Raw genomic sequence first — 20244 nt, forward strand, 5'->3', positions numbered from 1 at the left:
CCCAATCTAGATTTGCACCATTACAGTTAAATTTGTATAGGGCTATGTATATGATGAATTGCCTCAAGATGTTGAGCCATCATTAGTTTTGCCCAAGACCTTGTTACACATTGGGTAATGCAAGAAACAACAACCTTATACAGGATGTAAGTAATATAGCTAGTAACATTAATAAGATCCTAAGTAGAGATTTGAGCATGAGCTTCCAGAACCAAACTGGCTCCTTAAAAGATCTCCAAGACAAGGAAGTGGATCACTTAAGGCAGAAATCAGATTCTTCATGTGAGTCATTAAATGTGTAACTTTAGAGAATTCATCTGGTTTGAAAATGCAGCATTCAGTTTGAATTATGGCATAGGTGCCTGCCTCTTTGAGATGTTGTAAAGATATCAAGGGCCATGTGTTTTGTAATACTGCTTTTTCTCATCATAGAGATCTCAGAATTCAGTAGGCTCATAGCCTGATTACTGTCGTTTAAGGCCTATTGGGTGAACTTGGTCAAGGCTTTGATGTGGGTGATTACATCTTCCAGTCCTACTGAAGGCACAAAAATAGCTGTTAAATGGTCATACCAATGAAATACAGATCTCTTGATCTATCAGCCTTGTATACATTGTAGATTTGCTGGAGTCATATCTAAATTGGAACACTTACGGCCTTGAGCCCAAGGGAATCCTAGGATACATCTGCCTATCCATCTGGCAGAAGCCAGGGACAGAAATTGGTGCCACAAAGCTATTGAATTCCATTAGGTGCAACCCAGTATTCCTGGTCACCTGACCCATCCTCTTGCATACCAGTTGCTATCTTTAAGGGAAATGATTTGTTGGCGTTTTTCATAAGGCATTCAGCCAAATTTTCTAGTGTTATTTGGCTGATTATCTTTAATAAGATTTAACTGTTCCCAACATAGGGGGGCCATAAACTTAAATGACCATAGCCCAGTGTTAGCCATATAAATCCATCCTGTAACTGAGGGAGGGTCCCTTCTAATAATTGGGAAGTTATGTTCTTTGACTGAAATTTAGCTCATTACTCTGATTGAGCTTGAGTAACTTTAAAAGAGAATTCACGTTTATGGCCAGGGCCGGAAAAACTATGATTGGCCAAGTGAGGGGTTCCCATGCAGTAATATCAATAGTGGCCCTACAACTTCTTTCTTCTAAAATAAATTTTCTAAGGGCCATCCAGTTACAGCCTTGGAGAGCAGAAATCCACCAAGGTAAACCTGAAGTACTGGCTGTAGATAAGTGACCACAAACCCAAATATCAGACTGATCTTTTTTTTTTTTTTTTTTTTTTTTTTGCGGTACACGGGCCTCTCACTGTTGTGGCCTCTCCCGTTGCGGAGCACAGGCTTCAGACGTGCAGGCTCAGCGGCCGTGGCTCACGGGCCCAGCCACTCCACGGCATGTGGGATCTTCCCGGACTGGGGCACGAACCTGTGTCCCCTGCATCGGCAGGCGGACTCTCAAGCACTGCACCACCAGGGAAGCCCCAGATTGAATTTTGAAATTTGTATAGGATTGTGCCATGATAGAAAACATTTGATTCATGTGCAGAAGTCTAAGAAATCAAGAAAACACTATAAATGATCATATGGGTCTGGTCTGGCATATTAGTATAGCTGTCTACTTCTGATATTGTCTTCTTGTCCTGTGGGTGTAGTTTCTCCTCTGAGCAGTGTTTTAAGGTGATTTTGAGGCCAGAAGTCCTCTCTATAGACCAGTCTGGTGCAGGGCCCCTTCTTCAGAGGGAAATATGAATCCAAGAATCAGTTCCCTTTAGTTTCACTGTGCATGAGCTAGTTGTGTGTACCTGATAAGGGTCCTTTCATCTAGGTTGGAGAGAGTCCTTTAAATGATGTGTTTCCAGTATATTATCTCTTGGTTGCAGGTCAGGGGGCATCTGTCTTTATTCAAAGATAGATTACTGTGATAAGCTTCAGAAACAAATTTAGAATGTCCTTTGTAATAGTTCAATTAAATCTTACAATAATGCAACATAGTAACAAGGAGTCTAGGAAGTTGAGTCTCAGGCAGTAAATACAAATCACAAAGACAGTTAACAACACTAGAAATTAATACCTACTGAAACAATTTTTTTCTCTCTAAAATCACCCTCATTTCTGCCACACATAGCCAAATTAAGATCACATAGGCTCTCTGAAATTGTTTTTGCTGGAACTTTTCATAAGGGATCTCAGACTGAACTTTTCAAAGGTACTCTCAAGGCCAGAAAAGCCATGCCAAGGACTTGGCATCAGATTCTGCCTGCAATACCTACAGATTTGGGTGGGTTCCTCTCAAGGTCCACAGAATACCTTGAGATCCATGCACCTGCCAGGAAGTGGCCTCCCTTATTCACCTGATAAGGCTTCCGGGAATCCTGTAAGCAAAGTACTAGGTTGTTTTTCCAAGAGGCTTTATGGTTCCATAAAGTCCACCTCAGTTCTTTAAAGCTGTTTGGTCATGTCTGATTTTTGCATAGTCTCAAATATGACATTCCATCCAAAGTCATTAATGTAGCCAGTGTTTCCAGTTATCTCCTGTTATATCTCCTGTTATAAGGAGAACAGATTCTTATTGAATTTATGCAAATAATAATATTGCCATGAGAATAAGAATACTAAGAGTTTCCAAATTCTGGAGGAATCAGAGAGAAAAGATTAATGTTTCAGTTCCGCTTGCAAAGGTATAATTTACCAAGTTGCTATAAATTATAGTTAGCTTAAGAGGAAAGAGCAAAAGTTTTCTCAAATCTGGAAAAATAAAACATTAAAAAGAATCAGAAATTTTTCAAAGAGTCATAAAAATTATAATCATCCTCATCAGTTCGTTCAGTCCCATGTTATTAATTCTTGATCTCCTTTTAACAGTTTTATGAAGCCATCAGGTTTTCCATTAGAATTCTTTAATTTCTTACCCAGTTAAGCAGTATGATCTGAAAGTTACCAGAAACCTGTGCTTGTCAAAAAGTCCTTTCTATGAATCTTCTTGGAGATGAAGCATTTTTGTAAAAGCATCAGACTAAAACAATAACTGTTTGTAAATGACAAGACTTAAAAAGGCACAGTTAAAGACCTGATTACAATGCATTTGTCAAAGAAATTTGGTTATTTTCATACACTATCACAATATTAAATATTAAATTTTAGATACTAAATACAAGATTAAAATATTAAAATAATGAAATTATAAAGTCCACCATATTAAATATATTTAATACAATATTAAAATAACTAGAATTATGACATTATACCAGTACACATGTAAATTTTAGAAATTTCATATAATTTTTAGAACATTTATATTAATAACATTTACCCATACAGTATAACCTAAGAAGGTTTATCACTACTTATTTGATAATGCTAGCCATGTAATTTAACATATCAAATAAGCCTAATTAGTTTAATATTTCTCTTTGAGATGTTTCAGGGGCCCTCTGAAGCATCCCAAAAATAGCTAGAGGTCAAAAGAACTTCATTTAGAATTTGATTTGAGGAAGTTTGTCAAAATTATCAAGAGTTTTTTTTTTTTTTTTGCGGTGTGTGGGCCTCTCACTGTTGTGGCCTCTCCCGTTGCGGAGCACAGGCTCCGGACGCACAGGCCCAGTGGCCATGGCTCATGGGCCCAGCCGCTCCGCGGCATGTGGGATCTTCCCAGACCTGGGCACGAACCCGTTTCCCCTGCATCGGCAGGCGGACTCTCAACCACTGCGCCACCAGGGAAGCCCTATCAAGAGTTTTTAAAGCACTTGGTCAAATAGGATTATAGGTCACTGTGAAACAATACTTATTACTTAACCAAAGTGACAATAAAAGATTTCAAAGGCAAATATAGAAAGTTACAACAGATACTTAAAAAGTAAAAAACAAAAAAACAAAAAAAACTTCACAATTGTTTATCAAAATCATATAAATATTCCAAGAAAACTTTGTCTCCTTAACAGAGAACCAAATTCTAGTTTTTCACCATCTTACCATTAACATTATAATTCATTTACTCAATTAAGTTTATTCTAATCTTAGCCAGTCCAGACCATGCACAAAACTCTTTTCTCAGCATTTCTTTTCCACATCATTCTATTGATATAACTTCCTTTTTTACCTTTAGATTTTTTCCCTATGCTTTTCCTTTTTCTCTCTTTTAAAAATTTTTATTGGAGTATAGTTGATTTGAAATGTTGTGTTAGTTTCTGCTGTACAGCAAAGTGAATCAGTTATACATACATCCACTCTTTTTTAGATTCTTTCCCACATAGGTCATTACAGAGTATTGAGTAGAGTTCCCTGTGCTATACAGTAGGTCATTATTAGTTATCTATTTTATCGATATATACAGTAGTATGTTTATGTCAATCCCAGTCTCCCAGTTTATCCCTTCCCCCTTCCACCCCTGGTAACCGTAAGTTTGTTTTCTACATCTGTGACTCAATTTCTGGTTTGTAAATAAGTTCATTTGTACCATTTTTTTAGATTCCATGTATAAGTGATATCATATGATAGTTTTCTTTCTGTGTCTGACTTACTTCATTCAGTATGACAATCTCTAGGTCCATCCATGTGGCTACAAATGGCATTATTTTGTTCTTTTTTATGGCTGAGTAATATTCCATTGCATATATGTACTCCATCTTCTTTATCCATTCCTCTGTCGTTGGACATTTAAGTTGCTTCCAAGTCTTGGCTATCATAAATAGTGCTGCAGTAAACATTGGGGTGCATGTATCTTTTTGAATTATGGTTTTCTCCGGATATATGCCTAGGAGTAGGGTTGCTGGATCATATGGTAATTCTATTTTTAGTTTTTTTAAGGAAGCTCCATACTCCTTTTTCTCTTCCCCTCTTTTTAACCTCTCTTTAGGACAAAATTACTTTCTTTTCCCTTAACAAAATGCATTTTCATTCCTTATACCTTGTTTTTTCCTTGCATACAAAGATGTTTCCCTTATTAATTTTAGTAGTTTTAATCACACATATTAACTAGAATTCTCAACTCTTAAAAACCTTAATTTCTAGTGAAAACTAAGAAGTAAACAATTTTAAACTTTCCTTTATGTTAGCATCCTGTAGATTGACAAACTTATGAATACTGTTTATAATTTCTAAAAAACATGTGCTTTATTATGGAAAATGTCTCTGTGTGGCACCAAACATATTTATTAATAGTCCTGGATATCTTCTTTTCTCTGTAAAAGGAAGTCTCTGTTTAGTAATTAATGTTTCAGTAGATTATTTTATTTTGGAATGATCTAGATATTCAGTAAACTTCCATCATTTAACCTAATTTAGCAAAACTCTAAAGTTTCAAGTAACCAAATATTTGGAGAAACTGTTTTTTAAGTAGACATACCATAAAACATAATTATCCCTAAAGGGTTCACCTAAAAACTCTTATCTCATTTACATTTAATTTTCTTATAAAAATTTCATCATACCAAGTTATTTTTCTTGCTGACAAATTTTGTAAGAGAAATAAGATCTTAGTTGACTTTTTTTTTTTTTTTTTTTTTTTTTTGGCGGTATGTGGGCCTCTCACTGCCGTGGCCTCTCCCGTTGCGGAGCACAGGCTCCGGACGCACAGGCCCAGTGGCCACGGCTCACGGGCCCAGCCGCTCCGCGGCACGTGGGATCTTCCCAGACCGGGGCACGAACCCGTGTCCCCTGCATCGGCAGGCGGACTCTCAACCACTGCGCCACCAGGGAAGCCCTTAGTTGACTTTTAATAAACCTAGGTACAATAAAAGTATTATAGTGAATGTCGATGACTCTACGGAGTCTGTATTAATTAAACCAGCAAACTTAATACCAAATATTAATTTAATACTGAATATTTCCCAGATCATGTGAAACTGAAATTCATTTGCGTTAGTTTCTTTTTTATTTCTGAGACTGTATATAAGTGCTTAATTTACTTTAAGCCAATTAAGTAGAGCTCATTTACAAATTAATTTTGGCAATACTATTCAGAAGTAAAGACATATATCTATAACATACACACAGACATATAGACAGATGTAATCAGAGATCTCACAGCTTCATTTTAAAACTTAGTCATGAATCAGGTATTACAATATAAAACTTACTAGTTTATAAATAACAGTTGGAATAAGTTAAGTTTACTTGATTGGGTTTAAAAGGCCTCTTTTTTCCTTTTTTCCCTCAGTCCCAGGAATTAAAGATGGTCTAGATAAGAGTAAGATAAGAGTTCTTGAGAGCTCTGGTAGAACATTTATATCTCAAAGATGCAGGGAGAGAAATGCAAGCTCCTCCTAGAAGGACTTTGTGCCCCGAGGGTCAGAATTTTGAAAGATGTTTTATCAAGCTGCCTTGATAAAACAAAAACCAGTTTGGGAATGCCATAAAAAGAGCCCCATCTTGGCCATTTCAGGGAGGATTTCCTTAATTCTTAAGTAAGTAAGTACTTGCTAAGTATAAGTTCTGTATGATATGTAAACCTGTCTGGGGTATTGGTCAGGGGTTATCTGACACCCCTTTTTCTTCCATTTGAGAGACTCTATTTCTCATTTTAATTAATTAATTTATTTATTTATTTATTTTGGCTGTGTTGGGTCTTCGTTTCTGTGCGAGGGCTTTCTCTAGTTGCGGCGAATAGGGACCACTCTTCATCGCGGTGTGCAGGCCTCTCACTGTCGTGGCCTCCCTTGTTGCGGAGCACAGGCTCCAGACGCGCAGGCTCAGTAGTTGTGGCTCACGGGCCCAGTTGCTCCGCGGCATATGGGATCTTCCCAGACCAGGGCTCGAACCCGTATCCCCTGCATTGGTAGGCAGATTCTCAACCACTGCGTCACCAGGGAAGCCCTATTTCTCATTTTAAAATTGGTTTGTCAGAATAAAATCACTACTGAAAAGTGTGGTGGGCCGATGTGCGGTTTGTGAGCTTAATCTTCTGGGTATCACCCTAGAGTCGTTTTAGCTCTTTTACGTGTCTGGGTTTCTCTTACTGGCAGCCTAAAAATGCTCTGGGGGCCCTGAGCACTGAATGGCCCATTCTTATATGTGCGCCCCTGGCTGAGTGAGTTTTTAAGGAGTGGCTTTCCCTAGGGACCTGCTGCACAGTGTGGGGACTTCCTCCACCACTCCCATAAATGCCTCGGTTGCCCCAGAAAGCTGTAATCGGCCTGGAGGAGCTGTGTCTCTTATCTTTGGAGCTGAAGGCTCTCCTATGGTATCTTTACTTTTATTCTGACAAATCCTGTTAAGGTAGATGATTTGAGGAAACACATCGGGTCAGCCTCCTACCTAATCACCCAGTCTGAACCTTCCCAGTGTCTTTCAAATGAACAAAATCTTCCCATTCTCTCTCAACTGGGCAGTTTCTCAGAATCTCACAACTGAACACTTTCTCAGTATCTTACAAAGGAAAAGTCTTACCCACTACTGGAAAAAACTCAGGATTGTCAACCAAGACAGGAGATCTGAGACCAGGAGAGACTCAACTAATTCGTCTGGACTCTCCAGGGAGGCACAAGGGCCCTTGCTGGTACCAAGGTCCAGATCCTTGGAGAGTTCAGGTGAAGGAGAAAAGTCTGCTCTGGGTCCGTTCATGGTTGCCAAAACTCTTGACTGAAATAAACATGCACAACATGAGAGCTGTGATTTTGGGGTGTCTTCAGGGGCCTTACTGAGGACTGTAGCCTCTCAGATAGCTCTGAGGAACTGCTCTGAAGAGATAGGGAAAGAGCCAATCTATGTGAATTGTTCTGGCTGGGAAATACATATAGTCAAACATCCATCTTGGTAAAAGATCACTGCTAATCACAAAAAAACCCTCAGATATCTCTAGTTAATGATTTTAGTGCTTATTTATGTATGGGAGGATGCAAGAATCTGGTGTCATTGAAATTCTTCCTAATACGCATCTTAACTGTCTAGGTACCAAAACACACAGGATGTTTCATCCTGTTTTTCATTCTGAATTCCTTTCAGTGTGTACCGTAGGTCAGTGACTGCAGTGGCTTATGACTTGATCCTTATAGAACTGGATGGCAGGCAACATTCTTTGTTTTGCAGGCTTTGTCTAATGGGTTTCAAGAAAGCAGTATATTGTCTGCACTGTGAGAACTTTCAGCATCTATAGTTAAGATGTACAATAATCTTTTTACATTGGTGGCTTTCATTTTTAAAACTGAACATTTACCCCATTTTAAAGATGAGAAAAGAGAGGCTTAGATACAGGACATGGAGGACCCTGGACTTGACCCCCTGTCTACTGCATTATCCACCATATTACGTTGCCTGTTGGTTATTGTTTTATGCTGGTCTCAGCCTATCAATAACCAGTGTTGTGATTGGGCCAGTCCTTGTGGTTCTGATATGATTGCAAGACGCCCTTCAGAAATAACCATCAGGATACTTTGAAAAAAAATAAATAAAGGTATGTTACTTACAAGACCTGGAAATTATATGGCACACCGGGGCCACACAGTAAGGTTGGGTCAAGGGTGGTGGAGAGAAAGCAAGAGAGTGGGAGTGAGGGTCTGGGGTTCTGGTTTTTTGGGGGTTTGACAGTGGGGCCCTAGGGTTTCACTGGCTCACTCTTTGTAAATTTAAAACATAAGAGCAGGAATTTAATGTGTGGGAAGAGAAAAAAAACAAGTGGCCTGAATGGTCAGTTATCAAAATCGACCAAGATCTTTGAAAGGGGCTTCATCGGGGAGAGACAGCCTGGCTGTGTGGCTGGCAATGTGTTTATTCTTCTCCATTAGCTATCTTCTCCGAAGCAGATGCTTGCACAGCCAGAGCGCTTGCATTACAAAAAAAGGAAAAGAAACCCCAAACTGTCAGGGCTTATACTACAGTTAGTTATCGGTGTAGTTTGGTTAATTATTGGTGACCAGATCTGCCTGGAGGAAACCCAAAATGTTCACGTTGTAGTTTTGTGAAGTGTAGTATATTACACAGGATACGTGGAAAGTATCTGTCTTCAAAGTGTCTGATTTTTTTAATTTTTAGAAAAAAAATGTAAATACACAAAAGCACTAAACTAATATGACAAACTTCTGTGTATCTATGATCAAAGTTTAAACAGATAGTATTTGCTTCAGGTTTTGTAAAAAAAAGAATTACTGAAGCCATTGAAATTCTTTCTGTACATCCCCTTAGTCCTGTTCCTCTCCTCTCACCCTCCTTTCCTACATAGACAAAACTCTTAGGAATTTTATGCATATTCTTTCATGTTTTTATATTTTTATAATATGTGTATTAAGACAAAGATCTTTTTACATAATGCTTTTATTAAGTACACACATTATATATATATGTCCTATACATAATTTCATACTCATACACAAAATCTCATAGCCATAAACAATGTAATAATCATTAACATTTACAAGGCGGCCTCAGTTCTAAGAAGTTTACATGTATTAACTCATTTAATTTTAATAATAGTCCCATACGTTATGTTCTCTTATTCTCCCCATTTTACAGATGAAAAGGGTGAGGCACAGAGAGATTAAATAACTTGCCCAAGGGCCACAAGCCATAAGTGGCGGAGCCACTGTCTCTTATAGATAATAATGTTTTAAGTGTTAAAGAAACAACTTACATAAGTGCTATTATATTGTACTTAACATTCAAAAACTTGGTTTTTACTCAGCATTGTTCTTGAGATTCTATTCCTTTGGACAAAAATTCCATAAAGTGCTGTGCTTTATGGTTTCCATCATATGACTTTACTGTCTTTTCTTTGTCCATTCTCATATTAATGGATATTTAGTTTTGTTTCTCCCAATTTTCTGTATTACAAGAGAATGCTGCAACGAACACCCCTGTACTTGTCTTCTTGTACGCTCACGTGAGGAGTCTCTCTGGGGCACTAGCTGGTAGTAGAGTAGCTGGGTTAAAGGGTATTTACTTTTTCAACTTTTCCATATATTGGCAACTTTTTCTCCCAGTTGTTTATGCCTCAGTGCACAGATTACATTCCCACTAGTCAGAGACGGAATATACATACAGACAATGGCCTGACCATATATAAAAAGGAAACTCTGACAGAGAAAGACAAGTATCATATGATATCACTTGTATGTGGAATCTAACCCAAAAAATGATATACATGAAATTATTTATAAAACAGAAATAGACCCACAGGCATAGAAAACAAACTTATGGTTACCAAAGGGGATGGTGGGGGGAGAGATAAATTAGGAGTTTGGGATTAACATATACACACTACTATATATAAAAAAGATAAACAACAAGGACCTACTGTACAGCACAGGGAACTATATTCTATTGATACATCTTGTAATAACCTATAATGGAAAAGAATCTGAAAAAGAATATATATATATCATATATATATCGTATATGTATAACAATCACTTTGCTGTACACCTGAAACTAACACAACATTCGCAATTAACTACACTTCAATTTTTTAAAAAATGGGTAAAAAAAAAAAATCGCAAACCGCTAAAACAAAAAACAAAACAAACCAGAACTCTGACCTGTAACCTGCAGAAACCTGCCCAGAAAACCAACTCCTTATCTACAATAAGCAGCCCAGGAAGCCAGCTTGCTTTGAGTCAGGCTTGCAGAAGCTGTTGTCGTAATTAGCATTTGACTGATCCTTAGTGAGATGGAGCCATTGTATTAAGACAGTTCTTTCCAGAGGTGATTAAGGGATTTCTAGTGAGGTGTTAGGAAATTACCTTTTAAAGTAGGGGAGGATACAAATGTCAGATGGGTTTAGCTTTATTCATTTTCCGAAGAGAAAGGAAGTAGTCTAGAACCATTATCTTAGACTTTTTCTTTTAAGCAGAAAAAGTCTTATTTTTTTTTCTTAACTAAATTATATAGGACCATAAACAAGATGAAAACTGGAACACCTCAGGTAAAATAAAGTCAGTAGTATGGTTCCACCCACCTGGCCCCCTCCCCTGCCCCCAGATCACCTGAGACCCCCCTTGGTGGAATCCTAGGGCTGGGTGGTAACCTACAAGATGCTGTAGGATGCCTCCTGTTGAGAGCATCTGATGAGATTTTTCATCTCTCTCAGCCTCAGTTAGAAGGGAAACGATAAATTCTACAAGACTTTGGGCAAAACTTATTCTATTTCTTTGGTCTCCTGGCAGGCAGGAATTTGTGGATGCTTATGTGAATTATGTCTTCCAAATCTCAGTTCATGAATGGTACACAGCTTTCTCCAGCGGCTTCCTAAAGGTGTGTGGTGGCAAAGTGCTTGAGCTCTTCCAGCCTTCAGAACTGAGGGCCATGATGGTGGGGAACAGCAACTACAACTGGGAGGCCCTGGAGGAGGTAAGCCTAAAAGGTGCAGTCTGTTACCTCTGAGGGAGCAGCACCGGCCTGGGCACAGTGCCCAGAACCCGGTCTCTTTCTTACGTATTCTGTAGTCAAGGAGGATTTGGAGTCCTCCTGCATCTCAGTGGTTATTTCTTACTCTCCAGTGCAAATGGTATACAGATGTCCACTTGTAATATTCTTCCGGAAGATAATATTTTTCTTTCTGTCTCTTTTGGGCAGACTGCCATCTACAAGGGTGATTACTCAGCCACACATCCCACTGTGAAACTATTTTGGGAAACATTTCATGAGTTCCCGTTGGAAAAGAAGAAGAAGTTTCTCTGTAAGTAATATCAGTATGGTATCTGTCCACATTTCAGTTTTGCATGTGGTATAGGATGGTATACTCCATGGTGAAGTTCAATTCTTTTAAATGGTAAAGGGTAAGGAAGGAAATATATTTACATTTTTTGTCTTAGTGATATCTGAGGCGCAACAGAGGTTGTTAATCCTTATTTGTTGTGTAATGGGGTGGGTTGCATGAAAGGAAGAAAATCATTTCACTGATTTTTAATTGCTCTAAAAATACTAGTTATTTTATATGAAGGTGATTCCTTTAAGTATTACATTGATGAAATCGAATCGTTTGGATTAACCTCCCTTATCATTCTAGCCTTTTGAAAATATTAGTGTCTACTGCAGATGTAACTGGGGAGATGTGATTTATAATAGCTTTATTGAGATTTAATTCACACACACATACTGTTACAATTCAGCCATTCAGAGTGTACGGTTCCGTGGTTTTTAGTATATTCGGAGTTGTGAAACTATCAATTAATTTTAGAATACGTTCATCACCCCAAGAAGAACACTGTACCCATTAGCAGTCTTTCCCCATTTCCTCCCAGCCTCCCACCCTTACCAGTCTGCTCTGTGTCTACGGATTCGCCTGTTCTGGATATTTCATATAAATGGAATCATACAATAAATGGTCCTTTGTGACTGGCTGGATGACGTTTGAGAATGGTAGTACATTTGGAAAGGAAAATGAAGTCTAGTTTACATGAACAAATTACCCTTTTAAAAATAGTAGAAATCTTTGTGTCATTGTATAATCAGAGTCATAAATTAGCCATTGAATAGCATAACATTTTTATCAATTTAAAATGAAAAAAACAGAGTTTGAAAGGCAGTCTCTTTTGCTTTTTAAGAATGAGCATATATTAGTATTAATGCAAGATTTACCCCCAGATTCTACTGCTCCCATGGAGTAAGGATGAGAGGAAGCGGAGATCTTACAAAAGAATTCCTAAAAAGAGCCCTGCTTCCCCTCTGCCCGGTTACAGGGGCCCTTGAGAAATAGCGGCATCTGGGTCAAAATGACAGGATAAGATTTGCCAGTGGATCTTGTGGAACTGTGACAATCAAGAGGCGCTAGCCCTTGGTCCGGGGATTTCCTTAAAAGAAGATGTTTTTCTGTTCAGAGACCATTGGACTTCCATAAATTTTTATTAACTTTACAGATTTGGCAAGCATGTTTATGTATCATAGCCTCAGGTAGTGACAGGTTATTTGAAAGTGCTCCTTAACTAATGATTTCATTGTATCGATAGTTAATTTTCCAGCAGTTCAACAAAGAAGGTTATCTAGTGCTGGAAAACAGGAAAAGACAGCTGGGTTGGTCTTTTTTTTCCCCTCCAAGTCACAAGTGTGTCGCAAGAGGGAAATGTCTCATATAATGTCAGTGTCAGATCTTCTGGTTTAAGAAAAATGGAGAGACAGGGAAAGGCAAGCAAACAGATCCCAAATGGAAATTCACCAGCCAAGGGGTATAATAAGCACAGACACTTGAGGGGAGAGGAGAGACCCTGAGGCCCCATGGACTGTAGTCTTCTTCCTGGTTTCTGAGGTCAGCCCTTTTCCTAGGTCAGCAATTTCCTTCCTCTTTGATTCTGTGAAAGCTCGTAACATTTATGAGGCCATACATTTCACTGAGGCCATTTTTTCTTCGGGGGCATTTTTGAGCATCTTTCCATTGGATGGATGCTTTGTGTCAGTGTATAATTAGGGTCTGAAATTAGCCAATGAAAAGTATAGACTTTTATCCATATAAAACCAAAACACAGGGTGTGAAAGGCCATCTCTTGCTTTATAAGTGAGCCTTTATTAATATTAATACAACACATATTGGCACAAAAAAGTGGCTGTACTTCTCACATGAGCCACAGGGTGTCAGCCCTTCCCTTCTGTTCCTCCCTGAGCCGCAGAGAGCCGCTCCCCGTTTACCTAGCTGGTGTTTCCCATTCTCCGCAGTGTTCCTGACAGGCAGCGACCGCATCCCCATCTATGGCATGGCCAGCCTGCAGATCGTCATCCAGTCCACGGCCAGCGGGGAGGAGTACTTGCCCGTGGCCCACACTTGCTACAACCTTCTTGACCTCCCCAAGTACAGCAGCAAAGAGGTCCTGTGTGCACGGCTGACCCAGGCCCTCGACAACTACGAGGGCTTCAGTTTGGCCTGAGGCTCCCCAGCTTGCCCCAGACTCCCCCCTTCCTCCACGTCCACGTTGAAGCCCGTACAGAAAATCACGGGGAGTGAGTTCTGGTTTTCTCTATTGTGTAAGTGGGTTGGAACTTTTGAATCCTGAACCCGATGGATGCACTTCTGGGGTGGTAAGTTTTGAAAAATCGGGTTAGGGATAGGGTGAAAAACCGGCCCTCGTCTGGGAAGCGATTTTGTTTCTAAACCCAGTTCCCCATTGTTCCTTGCACTTGTGACTGCGCTGTACTCTGGTGGATAAAAGGGCAGTGGATTCTTAAACTCGCATTCCCCAAATGTCTCTCTCAGCCCCGATCTTTCCTCCTGATGCTTCCTTGTCTTCCTAACGTCTCACTCCTCTGCAAGAATGATTTGACTGACCTGTCCTTTCTCACCCGCACATGCAGAACATCTCCTTTCTCTGCAGCCTTGGAAATGCTCCTGGCTTGTTGCCGTCCAACCCTAAGGACTAAGAAGGAAAGGATTACTTCAGAAATTCCCAAGCCCAACAAGCTGAATCTGGGTCCATGACTTTGGCGGAACTCTTGCGAATTTATGGGGAGCCTTTCATAAACCTGCCTTTTGCCTAAAAAAACCGTTCTTGAGGGACTGGCCATCTCCCTGTGGCTCTGTGAATTCCCGGCCCTCCTCAGAGGGGTGCAGAGCCGCATAGCTTCGCAGCTGAGCCGAACTCTGTCTGGTGGCCCCGCCAAGCCCTTTTGACAACAAGATGAGGTAACAGGCTCTCACCCTCTTGCATCATTGTGCTTTTGGAGCAGGTTGCATTAATTTTCTAAGGAGTATTTTCTCCCAGAAAAGTAGAATAAATTGCCTATCCTTTTCCCTATCACTTTCTGTCTCTACCACTTCATCTCTCCTCCCACCCTCCTACTTTTCTCTTCACTTCATCCCATTCTGTTACCTGACTTAATGTCCCATCCTCTCCTCCTAGTGGATGCACGCAGTCTATTTTCGTTTTCTATTTAAATTGCAAAATTTCTACTCAGATTTTTTTTTTCCTCCTCCCTAACTGCTAAGACTGAAGGACATTCTTTATTATGGAACTTTTGTTGATTGCATTTGGAATGTGTGTTTACAGTGGGATTTCAGGAGGGATTGTGTTTGAAGCAAATATATGTATTTCAGAAATCCTGACACACTCAACCTTCATCATGGGATAAGAAACGTCTACATGAGCAAAGAATCCATGTCAGCCTAATTTTAAATTCTTAGTCACTAGAGAAAAGACTTATTTATATAAAATGAAGTATTTATGAACCGTGAGACGGCATCTAATCCCAGTGAAGGATTGTAGATTTTTTGCTTTTTGTTTTTAAAACTTATTCCAATTGCTAAATTGGTAGTTTTTCAGTCTTTATAATACAAGATTAAAAAAGATATAGTTATATGAAATGTTTATTTTCTATGTGTGTGCATATAGTTCGATATTATGCAATAAATTTGCTGTTTTAACGTAACCAGAACTATTTCTTCTTGTACTTGCAGAACGGGTAGCTTGCTTTCAGTAGAAGAATTAAGTCACCTACCCGAGTAATCTAATAGAAGGTCAAATTTGCTTCCTGCCACAAGAGAGTAGAACCAACTGCTGGGAAAATGAAGAGGAAAACAGGGTTGGGGGGAGCATATGGCATTAAGGAGGGATGGGATTTCTGAAGCTTCTGATGGGTGAAAAGGCATTTCTCACGGAGCGGAAGGCCTTATTTAGCAAGGGCTTGAACATGGGGGCATATTTAAGGAAGGGCCAGGAACAATTCGAAGGGAGCATCAGAGGAAACAGAATAATGGTAAATAAGACTGGGGAGAAAGTTTCAGTAAGTTTGGGGCTGAGGAACCAGGCTAAGCCTTGGACCTTCAAAATGTTGAGAGCCTTGGGGTGGGGGAAGGAGGCAGTGATATGAGTTGAGCCTGGTTTTAAGAAAACGCGGATAAGGGTACATGTGTTGGAATGGAGTGGGAAGGACAGCCGCTGAGAGCAGCAGGGTGGCAGCAGTGGAAAGAGGAGAGCTGTGCGCAGGAGAGAGACGGGAGGCGATGGGAGCCTTCAGGGAAAAGGAGGCATTAAAGGTGAGTCTAAGACTTAGTCATCTAATGGCTGATGCTAATTAGCCCACTTATACACAGCAAAAAATTTTTTCAATAAGTTAAAAAGAATTACCATGTACTGTTTTTACCAGACTTAATAGATGGTTTAAAAGTGGTAAAGAGAACAGTAGCTTTCCATTAATAAGTTCCCTTCAACAAACACTTAAGAGCATACATTAAGTGCTCAGTTTGCAGGACAGAAAAGCCTGTTACCTTTAATTTTGAATGAAAATAGCCAAGTTATTTTGAATTTGAGGGGGGGGTCCTTCAGAATCCTCATCCATAAAATAAGGAGATTGGACCAGATAATTTCTAAGGTCACTGAGCTCTAAAATTACTGTATGCAGAGATGCTCAATAAATTCTTCGAAATGTCTGTTGCATGAATGAAATTCTGTGCTGCTTTTCTAAAAACTATTTTTCTGGCATATTCTCCTCTTTTTTCCTTTATCACTATTGCTTTAGAAGACTCCTTAGGTAGGCATTTCTAGATTTACCTACCCATCTACCTTCCCTCACCTGCAGACAGACATTTGGAAGTTTCTTCACTGTTTTCAGAAATGTACCTATTTAATGAAAGCATAATCTCATTAAAATAAGGCAACTTGTGGTGGGTGGGATTTAATGAAAGTGTAACCAGGCGATTTAGCCAATTGTGATGGCTCCTGCTCCGTGCAAAAGCTTTTTGATGACTAGAAAGGTTCTCTATTAATAATCCTGGAGAGTCAGGGTTGGCAACTACAGCCTGTGAGCTAAAAATGGGTTTTACATTTTTTAAAGGGTTGGGAAAAGATATGTGACAGCAATTATCTGGCCTATAAAGCCTAACAAACATGTTAACATCTGGCCCTTTACAGAAAAAGATGTGCCCCAACCCTTTGAGACCAGACTTGCAGGAATCACAGTAACAGAATTGATAACTTACTTACTGAAGTGTCAGGAGGAACTCGGTCGTAGCTGATGTTGAGCTAGAGAGAAATTTCTGGGGCTTTCTGCCACAGGGGTAAGAAAATCAAGCTTTGTCTAAGATTAACCCACAGAAATAGGCATCAAGGTTTTGACTGTGATAAACTACCAGGTATTGATCGTAGGCCAGACCCTGCACCAAGCATTATCTACACGCTATTCAGTTTAATTGCTACCACTGCCCTCCTGGCTCCACCGTTTACTAGCTGTGTGGCCTTGGGCAGGTTTCTTAACCTCTTTGTAGCTCATTTTCTTCCTGTTTAAAATGGGAATAAAAATAATGCCTTCCTCATGGAGTTGTAATGAGAAGTAAATGAATTAATTAATGGAAAGCACATAGAACAGTGCCTAGCACATAACACACTCTCAGTAACTATAATTTTCATTCTTATCCCAGTTTTTCACATGAAGAAATGAATGTTTAGAGAAAATAACTTGTTCACTGTCACAGTGGTAGGACGTGAACTTGACCATTCCTCTATATTATGCCCAGCTGCTAGGGTGGGCAGCAGATTTGACCAGGGATGGATAGCTAGAGATGAGGTTTGCCTAGAGCCCAAATAAAAAGACACATTGTGATGTGGCAGGTGACTTCCCTGAGCACCCATCTGCAAGTGGTCATAGTGCAATAAGCTTTGCTTTCCTGCCACTGTGCAGTTCAGTAAGGCAATTCTATTATCATGAGACTAAAATACTGATCAGATGTGTGGCTTCTGTGTCATCTGCTGTGGATCTCATTGGAGTTAGTGTCTGGGCATTTAGTTGTCAGCCTAGTACCTGTTAACTTCTCCCAGACCATAGTTTGGAATTGATGGTCAAATAGTAGACTCCAAGTTGGTGAACATGTGGAGGTGTGCTAGGTGAGTGGTGTCCCTGGAGAGGGCAGTGAAGCTCTGTGCCCATTCCCACATACCTTGCTCTATGTATCTCTTCCATCTGGCTGTTCCTGAGTTGCAGGACTGGAGGTGATGCCGCCAAAATGGCAGTGCAGGATACCCAGCCTCCATTCTTCCACAAAGATCAACATTTAGCTGTCTATCCATGAACAAAACCAGCTCTGGGAGAGCTCTGGAGCCCACTTAAGAAACTTCAGTAATGCAGTTGAACATAAAGCCTGAGAATAGCCATACAAAAAGGGGAAGACAGCTTCATTCTGCCTGCATCATCCCATCCCCAAAGCCAGCGGTGCTCAGCACCAAGAGGGAGTGCCCAGCTAGAAAGAGGACCCTTCATTAGGAAAGGGGGAGTGGGGTGAGTGACCAGCTTCCCCTACCTTTTGGGGCACCTCATGAAGGTCCCCCTTTAGTTTCACCCCACTCACTTAGAGATTGGCAAAGCTGAGACACATAGAAATGGGGGACAAGGAAGAAAAAGCAGGTGCTCCCAGAAGCAGGCACATAGCAGGAGCAGCTGTGGTTCTGAGACACCTGCTCCACAGACAAATCCAGCAGCTTTCACCACTGAAGAAACCAAGAGATGGCACAACCACCATGGACCCCACAGGTATTAGCATTCACTGACATCAGCCACCTCAGTCCCTACCTATTTTCTTCCCAGCCTGCCCCACTCTGGCCCCTGCTAGAGCTCAGGTACCACACGAGCAGCCAGCCCAGGCCTCTGTGTGAAGACAAGATGCCAGCCTACATGCCCCATCACCATGTGTGCACTTGGGGCCAGCCCCTCCAGCGGTGTACTTGCACACTGCCAGCCTGACACCTGACACTGGCCTCCACTGTGGTGTGCACACCCAGGGGGAGACTGCAGCCACAGGAGAACATGCAGACAGCCAGGGACCCTTGCAGCTGCCAGCGTGCCCACAGTTGGCCCTTGCGCCCACCACTAGGTGTGTCTGCAACTGGCCCCTGCCACTACATAGGCATCTGTAGCTGATCCCTGCAGCGGAGTGTGTACACACCACTGGCCCGGGCCACCACACTGCCTGTCCTGGTCCTTGGACCAGGGGGTGCTGCTGAGGACCCCAAGCACCACTGCAGCCTTTGTGGACTCCCTGCAGCATTCATCAAGGACCATTCAGTTGCTGATGCTATGGACCCCAGCAACCTGAGCCAAAGAGAGATCACGCCCCTCCCCCCCAACCCACTGCTGCCACACAACCCCACACTTGGTACCCTGCACCACTAGACCTGGGGTCACAGCATGTTGTAGTGTGCTCCACCAACCCTTGCAGGTGTGAAAGTCTTCACTTACCAAAGTCAGTCCATAATGTCTGGAAGAGGTGACTGCTGCTTCAAATGCACAGACACCTGTGAAAGGCTATAGGGATCCTGAAGAATCAGGGAAATATGTCTCCACCAAAGGAATACAGTAAACTTCCAGGAACTGGCCCTAAAGAAATGGAGATCCAGGAGATTGCCTGATAAAGAATTTAAAATAATTGTCTAAAGATGCTCAGCTACAAGAGAACAGAAAAACACTTTAATGATATCTGGAAAATAGTACAAGAACAAATAAGATGTACATCAAAGAGAAAATCTGAAAAAAAATTTTGGAGCTGAAGAACACAATAATTGAACTGAAGAATTCAAGAGAGACCTTCAACATCAGACCTGAACAAGAAGAAAGAATGAGACAGATCAATTGAAAGTAGCCAGTCAGAGGAGCAAAAAAAAAAAGAATGAAAAGGACTGAAGAAAACCTGTAAGACTTAGGGGACACCATTAAAAGAAACACTGTACATATCATTGGAATTACAGAAGGAGAAGAGGTGGAGAAAGAGGTAGAAAGCTTATTTAAAGAAATAATGGCTGAGAATTTCTCTCAAACCTGGGAGAAATTTGGACTTCCAAATTCATGAAACTAATAGGTTTATTTTCAATCTAAAATGATCTCCTCCAAGATAGATACATAAAAAAAGGTCTAAAATCAAAACCAGAGAGTTTTAGAGCAGCAAGAGAAGAAAAAAATTTCGTACAAGGGAACCCCCATAAGGAAATAAGCAGATTTCCCAGTAGAGACCTTGCAGGCCAGGAGAGAATGGGATAATATATTCAAGTACTGAAAGAAAAAAACCCTGCCAACCAAGAATACTTTACCCAGCAAAGTTGTCCTTCAGAAATGAAGGTGAGATAAAGACTCTCCCTAACAAACAAAAATTGAGGGAGTGCACCACCACTAGACCTTACTTATAAAAAAAAAAAATGCTGAAAGGAATTCTTCAAGCTGAAATGAAAGGATACCAGTTAGTAACATGAAAACATAAAAATATACAACATACTGGTTAAGATAATTATGTAGTCAGATTCAGAATAATACTGTAATATGGTGGTGTGTTAATGACTTAACTCCAGTATAAAGGTTAAAGGACAAAAGTATTAAAAAACTATAGCTACAATAATTTGTTA

General features: G+C 40.4%; 1 protein-coding gene across 5 annotated transcripts in view; it reads left to right on the plus strand.

The window, feature by feature from the left end:
• The window catches only part of HERC3 (HECT and RLD domain containing E3 ubiquitin protein ligase 3), a 141772-nt gene extending 126480 nt beyond the window's left edge, over positions 1 to 15292 (plus strand). For 4 of the 5 annotated variants that reach the window (XM_081232871.1, XM_081232874.1, XM_081232873.1 and 1 more), the window contains 3 exons: positions 11107 to 11290; positions 11516 to 11618; positions 13589 to 15292. In XM_081232871.1, the coding sequence (XP_081088997.1) occupies positions 11107 to 11290; positions 11516 to 11618; positions 13589 to 13797 (496 nt within the window). In that variant the 3' untranslated portion in view covers positions 13798 to 15292. The remainder of the gene's footprint in view (positions 1 to 11106; positions 11291 to 11515; positions 11619 to 13588) is intronic. The other variant, XM_081232875.1, reaches the window with a different exon arrangement.
• The last annotated feature ends 4952 nt before the right edge of the window (positions 15293 to 20244 follow it).

This window comes from Mesoplodon bidens, assembly GCF_964165515.1.
Source record: "Mesoplodon bidens genome assembly, chromosome: 1".
NCBI lineage: Eukaryota > Metazoa > Chordata > Mammalia > Artiodactyla > Ziphiidae > Mesoplodon > Mesoplodon bidens.